At 42.7% G+C, this 23,310-nt stretch overlaps 1 protein-coding gene across 1 annotated transcript in view; it reads left to right on the plus strand.

Annotated features, from left to right (window-relative positions):
- Positions 1-23,310, plus strand: part of extl3 (exostosin-like glycosyltransferase 3) — an 81,208-nt gene that overhangs the window by 53,373 nt on the left and 4,525 nt on the right. The window contains exons 2-5 of the mRNA XM_080191863.1: positions 11,141-13,823; positions 19,054-19,181; positions 19,349-19,493; positions 21,326-21,454. Of these exons, the coding sequence (XP_080047989.1) occupies positions 11,691-13,823; positions 19,054-19,181; positions 19,349-19,493; positions 21,326-21,454 (2,535 nt within the window). The 5' untranslated portion in view covers positions 11,141-11,690. The remainder of the gene's footprint in view (positions 1-11,140; positions 13,824-19,053; positions 19,182-19,348; positions 19,494-21,325; positions 21,455-23,310) is intronic.

Genomic DNA, 23,310 nt, shown 5'->3' on the forward strand with positions numbered 1-23,310 from the left:
CAGGAGTTGATGGGTAAATACAACTTGATGCAAGTTAGGACAGAAGGAGCAGTGTTTTTGAGTGATGTTTATGGAGCTTGGAGACTGGGAGGCATGCCAGGATTTTGTTGGAATAATTAATGTTGGAGGTAACAAATGCTTAGATGACTCTTTCAGCAACAGGCGGGTTGAGGCAATATGACAGAGGTGAAAATAGGCAGCCTTGAAGATATCATGGACGTGTGGTTAGAAGCTCCACAAATCTATTATCTACAGGCAAAAGAAATCCGTTTCTTTGTTAGCTGAGATCTTATTTGGGTTTTCTACTGATTATAATTCAGAACGGATAGTGTGTTTTCTGCTCGTATAACGTGTGTTTTGTAATAAAAATCAGGCAGCACATCTACAAAAGACAACAATTTCACATATCGTATTATACTTTGGTGATAAGAAATATAAAATGGGATGTGTGCTGCTGACCTTGACATGGAACAGTACGTCCCTCAGATTACTAACTTTAAGAATTCCTGTCATGACGATACGAAGGAGACAATGGGTCAATAAAAGCATCTTATTCATATTGAGCTAGTATGGAGACGAGACTCTGAATCTGATCTTGATGTTTGCGGCTTCCTGTGAATCCAGCAGAACCTACACCATAAACATAGACTGTTTAGCCCTACAGGTTTATATCAGCAATTGTACTCCATAGAAACTTTGTCCCATCCCTCTTCATCTCTCCACCAGCAAATCTTTCCATCTGCATATCCTTTTTGTTGTATTTATTCACCTTCCCCTTAAATGCATCCATGCTATTGGCCTCAACCACTTCTGTGGTAATATGTTTCACATCATCATTGCTGTCTAAATTTATTTGTGACTGATTGCCTTGATTTTTTGGCCCCATGTATATGTATTTATATATTTATTTTGTATTTAATTTATATTCACACATTAATGTCTCTCCCACAAGTGGATGCATCCTCTCAATAATTAACCTATTAAGCACTTCTACAATTTAAAAACATCTTTCGGTTTTGATGTAAAACCCCATCTTGCCACCTTGGGTAGATGTAAAAGATCCAACTGTACTACGCAAGACCAGACTAGAACTGAAAAATAAAAGTGCTTCCTTATTAAGTTGCAGTAGATAGTTGTGACAAATGTCCCATTCGTCACAATCATAGCTAGATAAGACAGTGCAGAAGAGTGTGCAAACAACAAAAATTCATGAAACACCTTTGCATAAAAAAAGCTGCCTGAGAAAATGGGACAGGAATGGATGATAGGAGGGTTTGACCAAAAACAGGGTTGAAGAGATGAGTTTTATATATAGTTAGAGTAGGGGAGAGATTTAAGATGGGATATGGGAAGTGTAACATCAATTAACTTTGCTGAAATCAGATTATCTGAGCATTCTTACATTGCTGTTTATGAAATCTTGCTGTGCTCAAATTGGACACTGTGGATGGAATTTTCCTGTCCCCGCCTGCCACAGGAATTGTAGCAAGCGAAACACAGACCATGCAAAGGTCCATTGACCTCGGGCAGGATTTTCCGACCTTGGTGCGAGCGCAGCTGGAAAATCCAAGTGTTCTCCAACTGACTGCATTTTAACTATACTTCATTGGCTGTAAAACACTTTGGAACGTCTTGAGGTTGTGAGAGATACACTATCGTTGTTCACCTTGACAGCATAGTAAAGTCCTGTGTGATGTTTGGTTGTACTTTGTATGTGAAGAAGTGATCAAAATAGTCAATGATGAGACCTTGGACTATTTAAAGGAACTAAGCTCCTGGGCTGGGTTTTCCTCTCTTTGGCACAACTGACTGCAGAGAAAAGTTTGCCTGTCAGTCTTTGCTCTCAGCTGATCACTGCCACTTGTTTGAACATCCAAGAGGAATTTGCTACTTGTATGTTGAATCACTGATCTCAATTACTGCAAATGTTCGTCTCTGGCTTTACAAGCTTGTGTCTTGTCATCTAAATGTTATATAGGTTTATCTTGGACACTTTTTCCAGCTTCTGAATAAATGTTATAGTTGCTGCAACAATTTCAATTTCAGTAGCACCTTTGACATAGTAAAGCACCCAACGCTGTTGTACAGAGACTAACAGGTGAGAGAGCAAAAGCCATGGTGGGGATAGTAATGCGGTTGAAAATGGGTAAGTGGAGGTGTGAGCTAGGATATGGGGTGATATAGAGATAATGTGGGGAAGGCCATAGCAAGGGCACTAAAGGCAAGTACAATGCAATGAAATCAGTGTGCTGGGGAATGGAAAGCCAGTGGAGTTGATGAGGAAATGGGTGAGAGGGACTTACTTGGAGATGAGATGTGATTGGAAGGCAAGTGGAGAATCCATGATGTTCAGCCAGGAGATGATGAAGCTTCAATAGAATCACAGAATGATGCAGCACAGACTAAGACTATTTGGCTAATTGTATCTGCTGGCCCTTTAAAAATGCTGTTCAATTAGCTGTTTTGTTATGGTCTTGCAAATTATTCCTTTTCCCTTTTGAAAGCTATTATTGCATTTGCTTCCACAACCTTTTCCTGCCGATCAACGTAATTCACATTTTAAAAAAAAACACTTCTTACATCTGGATCGTTTTGTTAACTACCCTAAATCTCTATTCTGGTTATTGAGCCTTGAAAACCATTTCTCCATATTTACTCTTTTAAACCCTTTGTAATTTTGACTGCTCTATTAAGTTTCTCCTTGTCCTTTTGTACTTTAAGGAGAGCAACCCCAGGTTCTCTAGTCCCTATATTGAGGGTTTTGATGGCAGTAGGATTGGATGGTAGGAGAAGTAGCCATGGTAGTGAACCAGGTCAGGAACTCATTTTGGGCTCAAGTAGGTACAAAGATTACCCACAAGTGGGACCTGGGTCACTGGCTAGGGAAGGGAATTGGAATCAGAAGTTAAGGGCAAATGGCAGCAGGCAAGCCTGGGACAGAGGATGACAATTCATGGAATTGCAGTTAATGGTTACAGATCTGCCAGTCAACACATGCACCTTTATATTTATAAGGCACCTTTAACTTAGTAAAATGGCATCATGCAATTCATAGGAACGTTATCAAACAAAAATTTGACACTGAACCACAAGATGATGTTGGGACAGATCATCAAAAACTTGAAGGATATTAAAGGAAAAGAGAGAGGCAGAGAATTTAGGACCTTGACACCTGGAGGCATGATTGCCAATGAACACACTGCTAATTGGCAATCAAATTGTACCTTAACACAAAACATATTAGTCAGTCCAGACATTAGCAAAACTTATTTGAATTTGTTTGTGATATAAGACCAAAACATAACAGGTGGAAGAGGCCGTTGAGCCCCTCTAATCTGTTCTGCCATCCCATCAGTTAAAGCCTCCAAAAACTTGCAAAGACAGTTTGCAAATACTTGGTTTGTATTTCCTTGAGTTGAGAAGGCTGAGGGGTGGAGGAAACAGGATATCTGAAATATTAAGTGATTGGACAGTGTGGGTAAAGGGAAGTTACTCCTTCTGAAAGGGGAAATCTAGATTAATCTTAAAATTAAAGCTAAGTCATCCAGGGTGGATTTCAGAAAACACTTCTTCACACAAGGGGTGAATCTGGAGTTCTCTACCACAAAAAGCTGTGAATGCTGCCAGTCAGCTGGAGCTTTTAAGACTCTGATAGGTATTTATTAGGTAAGAATACCAAGTGATATGGAGAAAAAGTGGATAAATAGAGTTGTGACACACATCAGCCTTGATGTCATTGAATAGCAGCAGAGACTCAAGGGACTGAATGGCCTCCTTCTGTTACCAATGTTGCAACACTTTTCCCAAATGTTGTATTTTGGTTCTCAGGAATTTTGAAAAAATGAAATGTCAGGAAGCTGGCAGGTGGCCATTGTATAATTGGTGCAGCAATAAGTGAATTCAGCGGGGAACAGAACCTTTCAGAAACATTTAAATCAACATTGCCAGATCTAATTAAGGTAACAAAGCCCATTGTCAGTGCCCAAAGGAGAGTTCAGGGGCCCTATATGTGTTTGTGAGAGAATCTTGCAGAGTGGCCAATTGGCCTGGGTCAGGATACTATTGTGCGGCATTCATAAAATGTGTGTACAGATGCCGTTCATGTCACTGTGTGTTTTTCATTAATCATTATTATTAAAGATGCCTAAGTTGTATTCCCTTTTTGTAGATGGCTGATGTCAGCCATTAGGACACGCTCTTGCTTCTGAATCAGAATGTCATTGGTTCAATTCCACTCTAGAGACTTGAGCATAAATGTTCAGATCACTGCACTTCGTGCAGTATGAAGGGAGTGCTGCCCTGTGGCAGATGTAGTCTTTCAGATGACTCTTTAAACCCAGTTCGCATCTGCTGTCTCAGGTGGATGCGAAGAATACCATGTTACTATTCAAAGAACAGTAGGGAATCTCTCCTTGGGATTTTGGCCAATATTTATCTTTGACTTACAAAACAATAATCTGGTCATTATCATAGTGTTATTTCTGGGACCTTGCTGCACATAAATCGGCTGTTGCATTTCCTATATTGCAACAACAGCTATACTTCAAAAAGAACACTTTGTTAACTGTATCGTTCTCTGGAACTTTTCTGCTGTTGTGAAAAATGTTATATTTTATAAATATAAGTCTTTTAAATTGTCCAGCTTCACTGATTTGGTGTAACAGTGCAAAATAAATCATGTTTATATATCAAAATTAGCAAACATGACCCAATTTTCTTTTAAATGTTGCAGAGTGTCAGGGTGAGTTCGCCTTCTCACCGCTACCTTTCTTTGATTGTGTACTGATTATGTGAAAACTCAAAAAAGGAAACAAATGAGACTGTCCCTTTTAATCACCAGATTGGATTTGTTTTATAGTTCAATCTGGTACAGATTTTCTAAAGGTGTTGAGTGGGCAAGATGTCATCACTTGGACTTGAGACTACTCTAGATGCTTTGCTGTTGGATTGCATTCCAGAAGGGAGACACGAGAATTGGACCAGCTCTCTTCATTTTTGCTGGAAAGTTCTACTAGTAAATGCAAAAAACTTTCTGATTCCCCCAGTTGTGGTGTAGCAGCTACATATGGATATCAAGGGCATTTTGAAAATATTGGCTGGCAGATAGAGGCCCTTCTGTGCTGATCATTAATTCTGGTCTTCAGCTGGCAATCCTGGCCAACAAACTGGAGCTTGAGCCCAAGCCTTTGGTGGCACACACCCCACCCCCACACCTGATGTGTGACTTTATAAGAAGCATATAAAATAGTAACTTATATGGGAAAGGTAAAGTATTTTAAATTGTGTAAGAAAGACCAAGTATCACACTTTTGAACTAGTAAAATGCAAACTTGGGACTGCTATCAATAACAATTTATATTGCAACTTTTAATGTAGTAGAACAGGTTTTGTGGCGCAGTCTCTTCTTCTGGACCAGAAGCTCCTGTTTCATATCCTACACCATGACATGTTGGCCATAGAAGGAGTGTTTGTGATACAGTTCAATAGTCCAGCAATCCTTCCACAATTCCACTATTCCACAGAGGGGAAAAAACAGGTGTGAAGTATAAAAAAGTAGTTTAACGACTTGAGGCATTTCATAGGAGCATTATCAAGCTAACTTTGACACTTGTATAAGCCTTATGTGGAGGCATTGGAACAGGTGAACAAAAGCTTGGTCAAAGAGTTAGCTTTTAAGGGAGAGGGAAGGAATTTCAGAGCTTTAGATCTCAATAGCTGAAAGTATGGCTATCAACAGTGGAGAAATTAAAATTGGAGATGCACTTGAGGCCTGAATTTGGGGTGCATAGCATTCTACAAGCGTTGTAGAGCCAGAAAAGATTATCAAAATAGGAAGGGACAAAACCATTGAGGAATTTGAAAAAGAACTGGAAAAACTCTGTACATCAGGCAGCGTTTGTGGAGAGAAACAAAATTAACATTTCAGGTTGATGACCTTTCATCAGAACTGAAGAAAGATAGAGTTTTAAGCCAGTGGCAGGGCACAATAAGAAAAGGTCTATGATAGGATGGAGAACAGGAGAGATTTAGTAACAAAAGATTTCATGATGCAACAGCCAAAGAAAGAAATAATGAACATAGTAAGGAAACAAAGGTTGTGTCCAAATGTGGCATGAATTGCAGTTTAGAAACAATATGAATGGAAGATGAAGGGATGAGGAAAGAAAAAGTTGAAGACTGACCCAACAAAGCACTAAAAAGAGAACCAGATGTTATAATCTAAAGTTGTTGAAGTTGAGTCCAGAAGGCTGAAAGATAATGTGCCGTTCCCTGAGCTTGCATTGACCTGCACTTTAGTTTAACCCTGTAGCAGGCCATGAACGGAAAGGTCAGTGGGGAGCAAGGTAAAAAAAAATTAGTGACTTACAACAGGAAGACCATAACATCATAAAATATAGGAACAGAATTAGGCCATTTGTCCCATCAAGTCTGCTCCATCATTCAATCATGGTTGATACGTTTGTCAACTCCATTCTCCCGCCTTCTCTCCATAACCCTTTGATCCCCTTACCAATCAAGAACCTATCTATCTCTGCCTTAATGACCTGGCCTCCAGCCTTCTGTAGCAATGAACTCTGAAGATTCTCCATCCTTTGGCTGAAGAAAATCCACTTGATCTCAGTTCTAAAGGAAGCTCAAGTTAGCACCTGGGGACTGAGTGGAGATCTTCCACAAAATGGTCAACCCATCTACATTTCATCTCCCAATGTAGAGGAGACCACATTGTGAACAGTGTAGACAGTAGGCTAAATTGAACGAAGTGCAAGGAATTTTTGTTTCATTTGGAAGGAGAGCTTGGTGCCTTGGACAGTGAGAAAGGAGGAAATGAAAGTTCAGTTGCTGCATCTCCTATGTGTAATAAGTTGGTATAGGGAAGGTAGATGGGTGTTAGGGATGATTCAGGAGGGGACTAGGTGTTGTGGAGAGAATGGTGCCTACAGAATGCTGAAAGGAGAAGGCAGGGGGAGTTGTGTTTGATGGCTGCATCATGCTGGAGCTGGCTGAAATTGTACAGGATCATCTGTTGATTATGGAGGCTGGTAGGGTCAAAGGTGAGGACGTGCGGAACCTATCATAATCTTGGGAGAGGGAGAAGACTGGATGAGGGCAGAAGTACATGAAATGGATTGGACACGGAGGAGGACCTTGAAAACCACACTGAGTGGGAATCCTCAGCTAAAGAAAAAGGAAGATATGTCAGAAACACTGAGGTGGAAGATGCATCATCAGATGCGACAAAAACCAGGAAAATGGAATGGAGTCCTTACAAGAAGCAGGGTGTGAAGGTGTGTAGTTGAGGAAGTTCATGACTTTGTAGTGAACATTTACAGCCTATCTCCAGAATAGAGACAAAAGTCAAGGAAGGGAAGAGTCAGAGATGGATTGAGTAAAAATTGGAAACAAAGTAAATGAAATTTTCCAGTTCTTTAGAGTATCCATTGGCACTCTCTTTGGCTATCACATCATAGGAATTAGGAGCAGAGATAGGCTCTTTAGCCCCATGAGCCTGCTCTGACTTTCAATCAGATCATGGTCTGAAATCTACCTCCCTGCCTGTTCCCCATATTCCTTTAACCTGTTTTTTAAGTCAGAAATACATCTATGGCCAATCATAACATATCAAAATAAAGGCTGCGACAAAATTAACAATGTCCACCAGGTGCTTCAACTATATTTACTCACAGGACGAGAAGGGACACTAAGCATGTTCGCTGTACAGAATATGCACTCACTAATTCTCCAGCTGAAGAAAGAACTTGGATTTGTAGAACTTATTTTGCAAATGTCAGGATGTCCTGAAGCACTTTACAGCTAAGTATGTACTTCTGAAGTGTATTCACCAATACACAGTACACTCCTACAATGTGATGATAAATAATTTGATTTTTTAAAAATAAGTTGGTTGAGAGATAAATATTGGCTAAAATACCTGGGAGAAGTCCCCTGCTCTTGTTCAAAACAGTGTTATGAGTTCCTTTTGATCCACCTGAGAGGGTAGCCGGCTCTTCAGTTTACTATCTCACTTTACCATATGACTGCTGTCATCTGTGCCGTACAAGTTTTCACTGGTGACAGACTGTAGTGTATGTTGCAGCTGACAAGCATCAACAGGATGAAATACCAAATTCCATTTACCTAGCCAGAAAAGAGCAATGAAGTCCTCAGGGTTCTTGTTGGAGTGGAAATTCTGTGTTTTGGAAATTTGGGTGAAGGATAGCAAGTGATGGTAGATGATAGAAAAATGCCTTCTCTCTGCCTTAAAATGGGACACTGACTGTCGGGCGCTTTTGCTTTAGATAACTTTGTTATAAAGTTATAGGTCAGAGGAGGAAAGTGAGTAATCGCTCTCTCTCTCTCCTCTCATTGGAGTCCATGACTGAAATGTGGGATTACCCAATTCAGTGGCTAAATTTATTTCAAGTCCTATTGGGCCTGTGTATTTTCTTGAAGTCAATCTTGGTTTTGTGCAGTAGTTATATTCCTAAATTAGAGAACACAGGTTCAAATCCTACCAGATTGACAATGAGAATTGTTTTTTTTTTAAATCCTGGAAATGAAACAAGAAAAAATGATCATAAAGCTGTCAGATTGTGCTAAAAGTCTTACAGATTCACTAATGCCCCTATAGGGCAGCAAACTTGGTCACCTGTGACTTCAGTCTCACACTCATATATTTGATTAACTGCTCTCTGTCTCTCCATCAGCTCTCTCTATCTTTCTGTTCCAATCTTCTTCCTCCATAACAGTTGATTTTTCTCTCTCTCTCTTTCCTCTTTTGTTCTCTCTGTGCCATTTGGACTGGGAGCAAAAATTGAAAATCATTCCATCACAAACATGGAAAGCAGCCATGAGGTATCAGTTCTCATCATAGTTGTCCAATGCTGTGCTTTGTTACTGTGTAATTACAATACATTTAGGCTGCTGTGTGAAGAATATTCCCTTGTGAAAGGGACTCTTAGAATTATTCATGGAATCCAACATGAGCAGGAATTAGACAAGTCAGAGAAATACAACTATTTGTGTACCCATGAGTCCAAGATCCTTGTATCATTCTCCATTCTCATTCCCCTTCCGAGCCCCCCTCCCCCCATCCCCTTTTAAAACAAACTCCTGAATGATTTATAAAATTCCAGACTTTCCAGTCTTTGCTCTTTACTCACCACAACATTGTCTGTAGCTGCCAATTTGCTGAACCACACCTGCACTAATACTATTAATGTCCAAGTCCTCATTAAAAGATTACTCAATCTAATCTGGCAGTTCCCCAAGTACTGCCCTCATCTTCACTCCTTTAAGTCCAGGGAACACAAGCTTGAACAGATAGCAGATTAGTTCAGACATTCCACACCAGATCTGGCTGGGCCACATAAATCACACTGGCACTTGTCTTGTTCACTATTCCAGAATTATACTGGAATGCAAAGATAGCCCTAGTTTATTTTCTGTACTGCAAACCATCAACTTAAGCTGCTGTTCTCTCCATCCTCACTTCCTACATGTGCAAGGAGCTTCTACACTTTCTTGTCACTAAGATTGACACTGTCTGATCAGTTGTCTCTACCGCTTCTCTCCCTCTCACCCACTGGGCCAAACTTTTTCTAAGGTTCCCACCCCATCCTAACCCTGAACTCACATCTTTCTCCAGTTTCTCTCCTTTCTTACCTTACGATCCCCTCAGAGGTTTCTTCAACCCTACTCCCATCAAACCGCACATGCGCACCCCCCCCCCCCCCCCCCCCCCCCCGAATTCGATGATCAGCCATGATTAAAATGAATGGCAGAACAGCTTCAAAGGGCCGAATGGCCCACTCCTTCTGGTTTCCATATTTCTATCACTCATACCAAGTCATATTCGCCTATCACCCACTGTGCTCACTGAGCTATGTTGGCTCCCAATTAAGCAATTTGAAAATGATCATCCTTTTTCTAAATCTCTTCATTGTCTCATCCTTCCATGTCTCTGAACAAAATCCAACCCTATAACCTTCCAAAATACAGTATCTGTGCTCTGCCAATTTTGGCCCCTTGTAGTTGTATTCTTTCTAATTATTTTCCTAATTGTGTTCACTGTGCTTTCAGCTCCTGAGACCCTAGGCTTTGCAATTCCCTCCCTCTGTCCATCTCTCTAACTCTGTTTCCTCATTTAAGAAACTCCTTAGAAACTTTGAATCACATAACGAAACATGAAGGCAAATCACCAGAAACTTGGTCAGTGTGAAATTTTGTTTGAAAATGCTCCTGAGAGATGTTTTGGATCATGTAACTCTGTGAAAGCTGCTTTCTAAATATAAGCTTCTAAATACAGTCTTCTAAAGGAAGTGTTTAGACATGTTTATTTCATTGCAAATAAATGATGTGTTTGAAGCAGTTTGGAAACGGGTCATTGCTTCAAAAGAATGACCTGTTTTAAAGGAGGATTGGGTAAAGGTATGAAGCAGAGGAAATGCAGATCCGTGACATTAGTTTTAGATTGCTGATTCTCCAGCACAAACGCAATGGCCTAGAAACTTCTTTGGCATTCATGTCAGTGGTTTGTTTAAAGCCTCCATACTCAAGTACACTGCACACTCTTAGGAAAGACAATATCATTTTAATTCTTCCCTGACATCCCGATCCTTGTCACCAGCTAAGCCTTAATTTAATTAATTCTGTTATTGTTTTAATTTTATTCCAAAACCCTGTGCACAATAACAACGAAGTAGATTTGTATTACGTGTTTAAACAGAGTATAATGACCCATGGTGAGCAAAATTTGGCATTCAGCCACATAAGGTGATATTAGGACAGATGTCCAAAAGTTTGATGTTATGATAGGTTTGCGGAATCACTTAATGGAAAGGCAGAGAAGGTTGGGGTGCTTTAGAAAGGCAACTCCTGACTTTCAGGGCTGAGGCAAGTGAAGGCAAGCTGGAGTGGCGAGGTCATGAAAATCGGAGTCGCTGAAGAGGAGTGCTGATGGTTATGTGGCTGGAGGAGATATAGAGATAGAGTGGCAAGGTCATTGAGGGATTTAAACGGCTGATGAGCACCACAGTGATTTAATCAAATAAGCAGCATTGGCAAATGTTTCCCATTCTCGGTGCTATTTTAAAAGTTTTATCTATATGAAAACACTAACTTGAAACATCTTCTGTTGCAGCTGATGATGTCGCTACCAGGAGGTGAAATGATGTGAGACAAGAGAGGGGGCAAAGACAAGGTTACCTGTCAGCTCCAGCTTGTTGACTTGGCTGTGGTTCGTGAATATCTTAGGACAGTGAATATCTTCTTGATTGCCAGTTCAGGATGCTGAGGGCCACTCAAGGAGAAGGCCAACTTAACAGGCATCTGCAGTGGTCCTTGGAGACCTGTCGTCATCATGGCAATGGCACCTCCGGTGGTTACAGTGAGCTGAAAGCATATGCTGACTGATTCCAATTTGCTTGGCAACCCTTGGAGAAGAGAGAGATATTACTGGGAAGAAGGAGCGAGAAAATGAAATTTCCATTCTACTGGTGTTGAGTTGTAAACGGCTTATGGGAAATATCTAAAGGAATATACACAGTAACCCTTTGGGTAGTGAGTGAGATTAGATTTTCCCATCATGGCTTCTGATCAAACGTGATTGTGATTGTGAGAGGGTTTTATCCCCCTCTCTTTTTTTTAATTTAAAAACTTTTGTTTGCCCCTAACTCTTGCCAGTTTATATCATGCTCCGTAACGGAGTTGTTGGGAATGTAGGGCAGCCATGCATGTTAAGATGGTCCAATCGCATACGGTTGACCTGGCTCAGCTTTACCTTGTTTATCATACTGGTGTTTTTCCCACTGATCGCCCATTACTACCTGACCACCATTGACAACCTCGACGACTCAGGCCCACGTATTTTCGAGCCACGTTCGGGTAATGCCCTGTGTGAGGTAAAGCACGTGCAAGATCTGTGCCGCATCCGGGAGTCGGTCAGCGAGGAGCTGCTCCAGCTCGAGGCCAAACGGCAGGAGCTAAACAGCGAAATTGCCAAACTCAACCTTAAGATCGAGTCCTGCAAGAAGAGCATCGAGAATGCCAAACAGGACCTACTGCAGCTCAAAAATGTCATCAGCCAAACCGAGCACTCTTACAAGGAGCTGGTGGCACAGAACCAGCCAAAGCTGTCGCTGCCAATCCGTCTGTTGCCAGAGAAAGATGAGACCAACTTCCCATTGCCAAAATCCCCCAACAGCTGCCGTTTACATTCTTGCTTTGATTACTCCCGCTGTCCACTTACATCTGGTTTTCCTGTTTACATCTATCCACTGGAGCAGTACCAATTCAGTGCTTTAATTGACCCATTAATCAAACAGGCATTCCAGGCGACTGCACGGACTAACATCTACATTACAGACAATCCTCACGTTGCCTGTGTCTACATGGTCTTGGTTGGGGAGCTACAAGATGCAACGGTACTGAAATCCATTGACCTTGAAAAGCAATTGCATTCCCTCCCTTATTGGAGGTCAGATGGACACAATCATCTCCTCATCAATCTGTCCAGGAGGTCCCAGACACAGAATCTGCTCTATAATGTCAGCATAGGCAGGGCCATGGTTGTCCAGTCCACCTTCTATGATGTGCAGTATCGTCCCGGGTTTGATCTCATCCCCTCGCCACTCATCCACGCCATGTCTGAACCCAACTTCCTGGAGATACCTCCCCAGGTTCCTGTCAAAAGGAAGTATCTCTTCAGCTTTCAGGGAGAGAAGATTGAGTCGCTCATGTCCAGCTTACAAGAGGCCCGTTCCTTCGAGGAAGAGATTGAGGGCAATGCTCCAGCTGATTATGACGACAGGATCATTACCACCTTGAAGGCTGTCCAGGACAGCAAGTTAGACTTGGTTCTTGTGGAGTTCACCTGTAAAAACCAGCCTCGACCTGCCCTGCCTACTGAGTGGGCACTTTGTGGAGATAGGGATGACAGGCTGGAGTTGCTGAAATTGTCCACTTTTGTATTAATCATAACACCGGGGAACAGCCATCTCATTGCTTCCACTGGCTGTTCCATGAGGCTTTTTGAAGCCTTGGAAGTTGGAGCGATTCCAGTAATCCTTGGGGAACACGTACAGTTGCCCTATCATGACACGATACACTGGAGTGAGGCAGCTCTAATAGTGCCAAAGCCTCGCATAACAGAAGTCCACTTCCTCCTGAGAAGCATATCAGACAGCGACCTTCTCACCATGAGACATCAGGGCCGTTTCCTATGGGAGACCTACTTTTCCACCTCAGATAATGTGCTGAGCACCATCCTGTCTACCGTGCGAACTCGAATACAAATTCCTGCAGCTCCTATTGCGGAAGAGCCCTCCAAGGAGATCCCTCACAAGACAGGAAAAGCTGCTGGTACCGATCCCAACATTGCAGACACTGGAGACTTGGACTTGGGACCTGTTGAGACTGAACCACCATATGCTTCCCCTAAATACCTACGGAACTTCACGGTCACTGTCAGAGACATTTATAGAGCCTGGAATGCTGCCCCGGGGCCTTTTCACCTCTTTCCACACACCCCACTTGACCCCACATTACCCTCAGAAGCCAAGTTCCTTGGATCTGGGACAGGGTTCCGGCCAATAGGTGCAGGAGCTGGGGGTTCTGGGAAGGAGTTCCAAGCTGCACTGGGCGGGAACGTTCCCAGGGAACAGTTTACAGTTGTCATGTTAACCTACGAACGTGAGGAAGTCCTGATGAACTCCTTGGAGAGACTGAATGGCCTACCTTATTTGAATAAAGTTGTTGTCGTGTGGAATTCTCCCAAGCCACCATCCGAAGATCTTGTGTGGCCTGATATTGGTGTACCCATTGTGGTAAGGATGTTTTCTTTCTGGTTTCCTTGTATTTCAGTTCAGTGATGTTCTGTGTAGCACATTAAAACATGACAAAAGACCAGATCCCTCAAGCCCAGGGGAGAAGGGATAGACAAGAGTGGGAGGAATGCAGATATATTGGAGAGTAGGGCTGGAGGAGAGCGCTCCTGTCCTTTCTCAAGCAGACCTAAAAGATCCAAAAGTACTGCTTCCATGAAGAGCAAGGGCATTCCCCGTTTTCAAGATCAATATTTATCCCTCAAATTCACTAAACAGGTTATTTGTTGATTATCAAATTGCTGTTTGTGGGAACATGGCTGCTGCACTTCCTAAGTTACAAGATTGATAACACTTCAGAAATTCAATGTGAAGTACTTTGGGAGGTCCTGCGGACATGAAAAGTGCTAAATAAGCACAAGTTTGTTCATTGCTAAAAAGACAGACATGTTTTTAGCAATATTGAAATTCTATACCAACAAATTTGGTTTTTTTTGTATTGATTGAAATATCCATTTAATATGATGCAAGGTGGCACAGTGGTTAGGACTACTGCCTCACAGTACCAGGGACCCAGGCTCGATTCCTGGCTTGGGTCACTGTCTGTGTGGAGTCTGCACATTCTCTCTATGTCTGCATGGGTTTCCTCTGGTGCTCAGGTTTCCTCTCACAGTCTGAAAGACGTGCTGGTTAAGTTGATTGGCCACACTAAATTCTCCCTCGGTGTACCCAAACAGGTGCATTTGAGAGGTGCAACATACTCCGTGCAAAGCATACCCCTTCACCTGTGTGTCTGTTGTGACAAAGACATGGGAGAAGCAAATGGGTTCCACTTGTTTCTAGGAGCCTTATTAGTAATAGCTTTTTTTGTGGCTTAATTCTTACCTAAAAATGCTTCAATTCCAAGGGTGTCCTGGGAGTTGGTTGCGATGGGGCCATTCTATATATCACGCTGCATCCTGCACTGAAACGGATAGTTGCTGGAGTGGAGAGTAGCGAGACTAATGCAAATTATTATAAAGGTTTTGTGCTGTTACAGCATCTGTTTGGTCTGAACACGCTCCTGGAGAACTGCACAGACTACAGGAGAGGAATGGAATTTTTTTTAGAGGAAAAACTGTTACTAATTCCAAGGTATCACCCCATTGGTAGCGTGATCACATTTGTACCACAATGCCTCAATTCTTTCTCAGCACAAAAATATATCTGCTGTGTTTATATATTTGTTTTTCCCCAATTGCAGAAGCATCAGAAGTACTTAATTGGTTATGAAGTGCTGTGGTCATAAAAGGTACTAAATAAATATGGTAGAGAAGGTGAAAAGATTTACTAGGATGATGCCAGAACTGTCTTGTTGTAATTATCAGGTGGAGGGGTGTTCTCTCAAGTTACTTTAAAATTATGAAGGAGTTTCATCAGTTAGAAAACATTTCCACTGTAGAGGGAGACCAAAACTAAGAACCATAAGCTAGCGGCAATAAATCCAATAAGAAATTCAGGAGAAACTTTTCTAACTACAGAGTTATTAGAATGTGCAACTCACAATCACGTGTATCATCTTCCAAACTCTCAACTGCTTAATTGCAGGAGGCAGAGAATTATGGTTGAAGGGTTTTTGTGACTGGAAGTCTGTGTCCACTGGTGTACTACAGGGATCAGCACTGGGTCCTTTGCTGTTAGTAGAGTACATTAATAATCTAGACATGAAGGTGCAAGGTATGATCAATAAATTCACATTACATGAAAATTGGTGGTAAATAACAAGAAGGAAAGCCTTTAGATTACAGGATTGTATAGAGGACTGGTGAGATGAGCAGAAAAATGGCAAATGGAATTTAATCCTAAAACTTGGGAGTAAATGCATTTTGGGAGGACATACAAGTAAGGGAATACAAATGAATGGTAGGACACTGGGAAGTACAGTGGACCAGAGGGACCATAGGGAGAATGTCCACAGATCCCTGAAGGTAGACAATGTAATTAAGAAGACATATCAGATACTTGCCTTTATTAACCAAGGCATAGAATATAGGGAGGTTATGATGGAGTTTTGTAGATGGCTCTAGAGGTCATAACTAGAGTATTGTGAGCAGTTCAGGGCACCACACCATAGGAAGAATGTGATTGCACTAGCGAGGGTGTAGAGAAGACTCACCAACATGTTGCCTGGGTTGGAGCGTTTCAGCTATGAAGATAGGCTGGGGTTGCTTTCCTTTGAGCGGGGGGGGATCTCGTCGAAGTGTACAAAATTATGAAGGACGTAGGAAGAAATTTTTCCCCTTAGGAAGGGAGGCAATAACCAGGGTACGTAGATTTAAGACGAGGTAGGAGATTTTGAGGGCATTTGAGGAGGAACTTTTTCACCGAAGGAATGATGAGAATCTGGAAGTCACTGTCTCACAGGGCGGTAGAGGTAGGAACTCTCACAACATTTAAGAAGCATTTAGATGAACACTTGAAACATCATAGCATACAAGGCTACAGACCATGTGCTAAATGGAATGGGGATAGATAGGTGTCTGCTGGCTGGTGACACACGAAGGGCCAAAGGATCTCTTTTTGTGCTCTAAAGCTGTATGATTACCATCTGGAAAGACAAGGGCAGCAGACATATGGGAACACCATCATCTGCCTCCAAGACATACGATCCTGACTTGGAAATATGTTGCCGTTTTTTCAAAAATCTTGCGTCAAAAATCCTGGAATTCCCTTCCTACCTGCACCAGGGATATATCTATAACACATGGACCTGGAACAGTTCTGGGAGGCAACTCACCCCCACCACCTTGAGGAAATTCAGGCTGGGCAATGAATACTTGTATGGCCAGCTACACTTACATCCCACAATTGAATAAAACAAACATTAAGGCTTGTATGCATTTAAAGGAAAGGTAGATGAGCACATAAAGGAGAAAGGGATAGAAGGATGGCAAATGAAAAAGAAAGACAGAAGGAAGTTAATGTGGAACATAGGCACCACTATCTGAGCTGAGCTAAATGTGCTGCTATTGTGCTGTAAGGTGCTTTCCCACTTTCTTAGCTAATTTTGCTTTTCACAGTTGCAATACTTATTTTTGGTCCCTCAGGTGCCTGTTGCCCTTCAGAATCTCACCAGACTGACCCTCAAACATGTGAGATTTAATGATGCTGTTGACATTTTATTTGAATAGAGTGGACTGGCATCATGACAGAACTTGATTTCCCAGTGTCTGAGTACTGCTAGCCTGTGTCAGTCAGAAAGCAATTAGGAGCTGGAATCCTGACTGATTTCCTCTCCAACCGAGAGCAAGTGTTGTCCTTCGCATGTGGCAGCTAAGATAGTACAGAGAAAGCAGGGAAACTGGGATCCTCATGATATCATTCTGCACACTGGAAGGAGCTATTTAGAGAGAGGTCGGTAATTGTCAAGAGGCCTGTTTATATTGGGACAGAAACTCCAGTTTCCATTATGCTTCGATTTTCAGAGAAGGGAATCAGTGACATACAATGATCAAGCTCTTGTGTCTCAGCTTGGACTTCACCAAGCCTGTTTGTATGTCTGTCTGTCATGCCACCCTCAACTCTTGCTCTCCTCACCCTCTGTTCCCCCCTCTCCCGCTCTCTCTACCCTCTGTTCCCCCCTCTCTCTCACTGTCCCCCCCACCCAGCCCACTGGCCCTCCGCTCCACCCACTCTGGCCTGCACACCTCTTTCCCACCCCCCCTCCCCCCCCAAGTCCTCCTCTCCTCCACCCCCTCTTTTGGCCCTGTGATTTGCTGCCGCCCCCACCCCCGCCTTGCATCTCTCTCTCTCTCTCTCTCTCTCTTATTCTTTCCTTCATGCCTGATGTGCTTGTGAGTAATATACAAGCCCAGTGTTTGCAGATTTTGGGTGAGGCAACATATGCTCCCTGTCATGTCCCTACCCTTCATTGCATAATGTATTTTTAATCCTCTGTTAAGCACACCTTGACTGTACCAGCAGCACAGTATGCCTTTGCACTGCCTCTCACAATTAACCTGTAGCTTAACTCCTTTCACCTGCCTTGGTTCCATCACCCCTTTTACAACAAAAATCTATCAATCTCCTCTTTTGGAAGTTTTCAGCTGGTCTGCAGCGTCAACAGCCCTTTGGGGGAGAAAGCCACCAATATCCTTTGTATGAAGAAGTGCTTCCTGCCAGCATCCATGGTTCCTCTAATTTTAAGATAATGCCCTCTTCTGGATTCCTCTTTTCCATACCTACTACTTAATCACCTTAAATGCCTCTTTCATATCAACCTTTTAAGCTTCAATATTCAAGTGATTTTCTGAGACAGAGTGGAGAATGTTATCCATTGAGCCATGGGGGTCACATCAAAATTTTCTATCCTGTATTGTTTGTAGATGTCCATGAGAATGTTTACAGTTTATTTATTAGTGTCACAAGTAGGCTTACATTAAAACTGCAATGAAGTTACTGTGAAAATCCCCAAGCCACATTCCAGCTCCTGTTCGGGTACACAGGGAGAATTTAGCATGGCCAAATTCAGCACCGAGCCAGCATGTCTTTCAGACTGTGGGAGGAAACCCGCACAGGCATAGGGAGAATGTGCAAACTCCACCCAAGCCAGGAATCAAACCTGGCTCCCTGGCACAGTGAGGCAGCAATGCTAACCACTGCACCACCATGTGAAAGGGGAGACCAGCCCCCATTCACTAGTGGAGTTCAATCCTGGCTAGTCACAGGCCCCTTGAACAGACTGATTGAGCAGAGAGGTTGATTTTAAACATTTCCAGACTGCTGTGGTGTAAAAGTGATCATCGGTGATGCAGAGCACTCACAGGTCCCGATTAGATTCAGATTTTGTGCCACTGCAGGAAGTGAGGAGCAGAGACTGAAATTGTGGGGAGGGGGAAATTGGAGCAAGACTCATTCTTGTACCTTTATCTGGCTATCCCTAAATGAATTAGAGAGGAGGATTGGAAACATTACCCCTTTTCTCTCAATTGCAGGGAAACGTCATCTGGGTGTCAAAGAAGGGGAAAGTCGATATTAAAGACAGGTTCATGCAGTGTGCAATGAGACTTCCTGCTTTGTGTCAGTTTGTGGTTCATTAGTCTTATTGGTTGAGATCTTTGTCGTTCAAATTATTTGATTGGCAGAAATGCTCTGGCGCTAATCATTCACTTGGTGACGTGCTTCTCGGGCTAATCATTTGGATGTGATTTTCGGGTGAGGAACATTCCATTGAGATCATTTATTTTCCCTTTAGGTTGTTCATACAGAGAAGAATAGTTTAAATAATCGTTTTTTACCCTGGGACACTATTGAAACAGAGGCTATTCTTTCTATTGATGATGACGCCCACCTTCGTCATGATGAGATCATGTTTGGCTTTAGGTGAGTACAGTCCAATTTTATAATCTGCTGCTTAGTGACCATACAGAACAGAGCAATTAGTTGAGTCTGCATATGTTTGTTCGCTGTCTTGTCCTGGGGACTGTGCCATTGCACAGGCCTTTCTCATCCTCTCATTGGCCCTAAGACTTGTATACTTCCTCTTCCAGGGTTTGGCGAGAGGCAAGAGATCGGATTGTGGGTTTTCCTGGCAGATACCATGCCTGGGACATGGCTCACCAGTCCTGGCTCTACAACTCCAATTACTCCTGTGAACTCTCCATGGTGCTGACTGGTGCAGCCTTCTTTCACAAGGTTTGTCCATGCTGTGTCAAGATTGTTAATTGTACATTGTTCTTAATTGTATACCGGTTGTGGCCATTAACTGTGGATTCGCTTGTTCCCGTATAAAAAGGAACAGACTGAAACTGTGATTGTTGGGTGCATGTTTGGCATGTGTAAGTCTAAATCTAATAGTTAGCATGTGGAGGGATGAAGGTCTGATCTTCTACTGGCCAATTATAGGAAGAATGGAGTTGGGTGGGTGGAGAAAGATTATACAAAGCCGAATAGATATCCAATTTTCTCCCATACCCTGCTAAAAATGACTTGTGATAGGATCTGTTTACAATCATTTCTTGCCCTCCAAGGACCTTTCCTAACTGTAAATGTGCAAGCCAAAGGCTGTGTTCACAGGCTGTTCAATTGAAGGAGGGCAATGCAGCTCAAAGGAAGGGGGGGAGACCATTCAGCCCAGTGAGCCTGTCCACCATAAATCAGACTATGGCTGAATTCCATTTACCTCTTTGATCAATAATCAGCAAAGTGACTTGGGATAAATTGCATTATGCAGTCAGCAATAGAAATCCATGCTAGCTGTCGCAATCCATATGAGCTGCTTTAAATCCCTGTGCTTGGTGAACTAGATTGGCTCCTAGTATGCCAAAACCTTGATTTTAAATAAAAATCATCCTTCAGATCCCTCTGTGGCCTCACACCTCTATCTCTGTAATCTACTTAAGCCCCACAACCCTCAAGATATGTTTACTTCTCCAAATCTGGACTCTTGAACGATTCCCAATTCCCTCCTCCCAGTCTAATTGCTCCCCATTGGCAATCGTACCTTCACTTACCTGGGCCTTGAACTGTAAGATTTCCTCTCTAAATCCTCCATTAGAATGTTCTTTAAAACTTGCCTCTTTGACCATGTGTTTAATCACTTGTTTGAATGTCTACTTCTATGGCTGAGTGTATTGTTTGATAAAGGTCATCTGAGCTGCCTTGGGATATTTTACTGCATTAAAGGTGCCATATCAATGAAAATTGTTACTATTGTTGCTGCTGGCCAAGGTGTTGAATAGGGATATTTTCTTATGTGCATGCTCAGCTCCACACTAGGCAATACATTTGCCATCTGAGAAATCAAAGATCTTGCAAATTCATTTTAATCTCCCTCTTCACTCTCCCAGCAACTCAAGCAGGCAAGCTAGGCACTTGTGCAATTTGCAATCCAACATCCATCAGAAGAAACTGGCCTTTGCCTTGGGGAAACCCCTATTTATAGAACATCAACAGATTTCAGCTGCTCAGGGGGATCCGAATCAGATTCACTTGTGGTTGGCCAAAGTTAGATGGGGTCAGGTTGATTCAGTGTTGTGATCATTTGGGGTCAAAGTTGGTTTGGTCAGGGAGTTCCTGTAAGGGGAAGGAATGTTGTTGAAAGTATCAATCGTTCTATCAGCACAGTTAATACTGTTGAGTTGCAGTAGAAACATTTAGGGTCTTTAGTTACATATTCCTGTGTACTGAGTTTTAGTGAAGCTAGCAAATTAACTGGTTTGCATCCTGAAAATCTATGTTCTAACTTCAACATCAGTTTGAATTTATGTACAGCCTTTAATGTATTAAAATATTCCAAGTCACTTCACAGAAGCATTACAACACAAAATTTTACACCAAGCCATATAAGGAGGCATTAGGACAGGTGACCAAATGTTTGATGAAGGACTTGGATCTTAAGGAGAGAAGCAGAGAGAATTAGAGGAAGCTTCAACTCATGTTTAGCTCTGAGGCCACATCTCTACCCTTTTCTCTTTTTCAATTATATTGTCAGGCTGCCTCCTGAAGGTTTTGCTCTTCTCTTCCAGTACTATGCATACTTGTACTCCTATATAATGCCCCAGGCCATTCGGGACATGGTGGATGAGTACATTAATTGTGAAGATATTGCCATGAACTTCCTTGTATCCCACATCACCAGGAAACCACCAATAAAGGTTAGTGCTGCTGAGACCGATATGACTTTAACACAGCATGACTGTCAGTAAGATTCTGCATTAATAAAGCACTTTACTCAATGTTGAAATATTCCAATCTGTTTCATGGTGGAACAAGGCACCTTCCTACAAATGCATTTGGTATGGAAGGAAAGGTTTAGAGTGGAGGTGCTGTGTGCATGTAATGAGAATGTGGTCAGGTGCTCTATTATGAAGTCTGGACTCAGGAAGGATTGGTTGACAGTAATAACATAATGTATATTTTAAAGAACAAAGAACAACCCAGCATGGGAAACAGGCCCTTCGGCCCAACGAGCCCGCGCCGCCGCATCACCCTACACCTATTCTACCCTGCATGTCTACGAATGGGACCCTACTCAGTCAGATTCAGGGAAGAAATAGTGTCAATTTGGTAAAAACCGATTAGCCTAAGAGCACATCTTTTGGGGTGTGGGAGGAAACCGGAGCGCCCGGAGGAAACCCACGCAACCACAGGGAGAATGCGCAAACTCCCACAGACACAGGCCCAAATCCATGTGTCTGCACAGCCAGCAGTGCTAGTCACTGAGCTGTTGCGGCGCCCGTCTACCGGTCCAGGATCAAGCACACACACCGACATGAAGTACTAGGCCACTCCTGGACTTCCAAGAGCAGCCCACGCACGACCCGCCGTGTGCATGCCCCTCGCTTGACAAGAGGTGGACCTCCACCTGTGGAATAAAGACAAAAAATATTAATCATACAGCCTGCCCTTCCGGTGTCTCCCGAGGTTTAACCCTATTTTCTCATAATATGCCTTCAAATTCCATTCCAGAGAACATAGTCCATGTTGATACCCTGCACTGCCGCTCCTTAACAAGAGATGTAGTTTGAGTTGTCATCTTTTGGGCGAGGTATTAAAATGAGTCTAAACGCCCCTCTCAGGTGGATGTAAAGTCCCTTGGCATTATTCAAAGAAGTGCAAAGTGGAGCAATCCCCAGTGTCCTGGAGCCAGTATTTATCCTAAAATCAACTTGACAAAAATATGATTGGATCATTATCAGATCGCTGACGTTAAATCGGCTGTTGCATTTACATAGAACATAGAACATTACAGCGCAGAACAGGCCCTTCGGCCCACGATGTTGCGCCGACCAGTTAAAAAAAAAACAACAATGACCCACTAACCTAAACCAATCCCTTTTCGTCCATAAACCTGTCCACAGACCTCTTAAACGCCCCCAAACTAGGCGCATTTACAACTGCAGCAGGCAGGGCATTCCAATCCCTCACCACCCTCTGGGTAAAGAACCTACCCCTGACATCTGTCCTATAACTACCCCCCCTTAGTTTAAAGCCATGCCCCCTCGTGCTAGATTTTTCCATCAGAGGAAAAAGGCTATCACTATCCACCCTATCTAAACCTCTAATCATCTTATATGTTTCAATAAGATCCCCTTTTAGCCGCCGCCTTTCCAGCGAAAACAACCCCAAATCCCTCAGCCTCTCCTCATAGGATCTCCCCTCCATACCAGGCAACATCCTGGTAAACCTCCTCTGCACCCTCTCCAAAGCCTCCACATCCTTCCTGTAATGTGGGGACCAGAACTGCACACAATACTCCAAGTGCGGCCGCACCAGAGTTGTGTACAGTTGCAACATAACGCTACGACTCCTAAATTCAGTCCCCCTACCAATAAACGCCAAGACACTGTATGCCTTCTTAACAACCTTATCTACTTGATTCCCAACTTTCAGGGATCTATGTACACATACACCTAGATCCCTCTGCTCCTCCACACTATTCAAAGTCTTCCCGTTAGCCCTATACTCAACACATCTGTTATTCCTACCAAAGTGAATTACCTCACATTTC

This window comes from Carcharhinus amblyrhynchos, chromosome 7 (assembly GCF_965287045.1).
Source record: "Carcharhinus amblyrhynchos chromosome 7, sCarAmb.v2.hapA, whole genome shotgun sequence".
Lineage (NCBI taxonomy): Eukaryota > Metazoa > Chordata > Chondrichthyes > Carcharhiniformes > Carcharhinidae > Carcharhinus > Carcharhinus amblyrhynchos.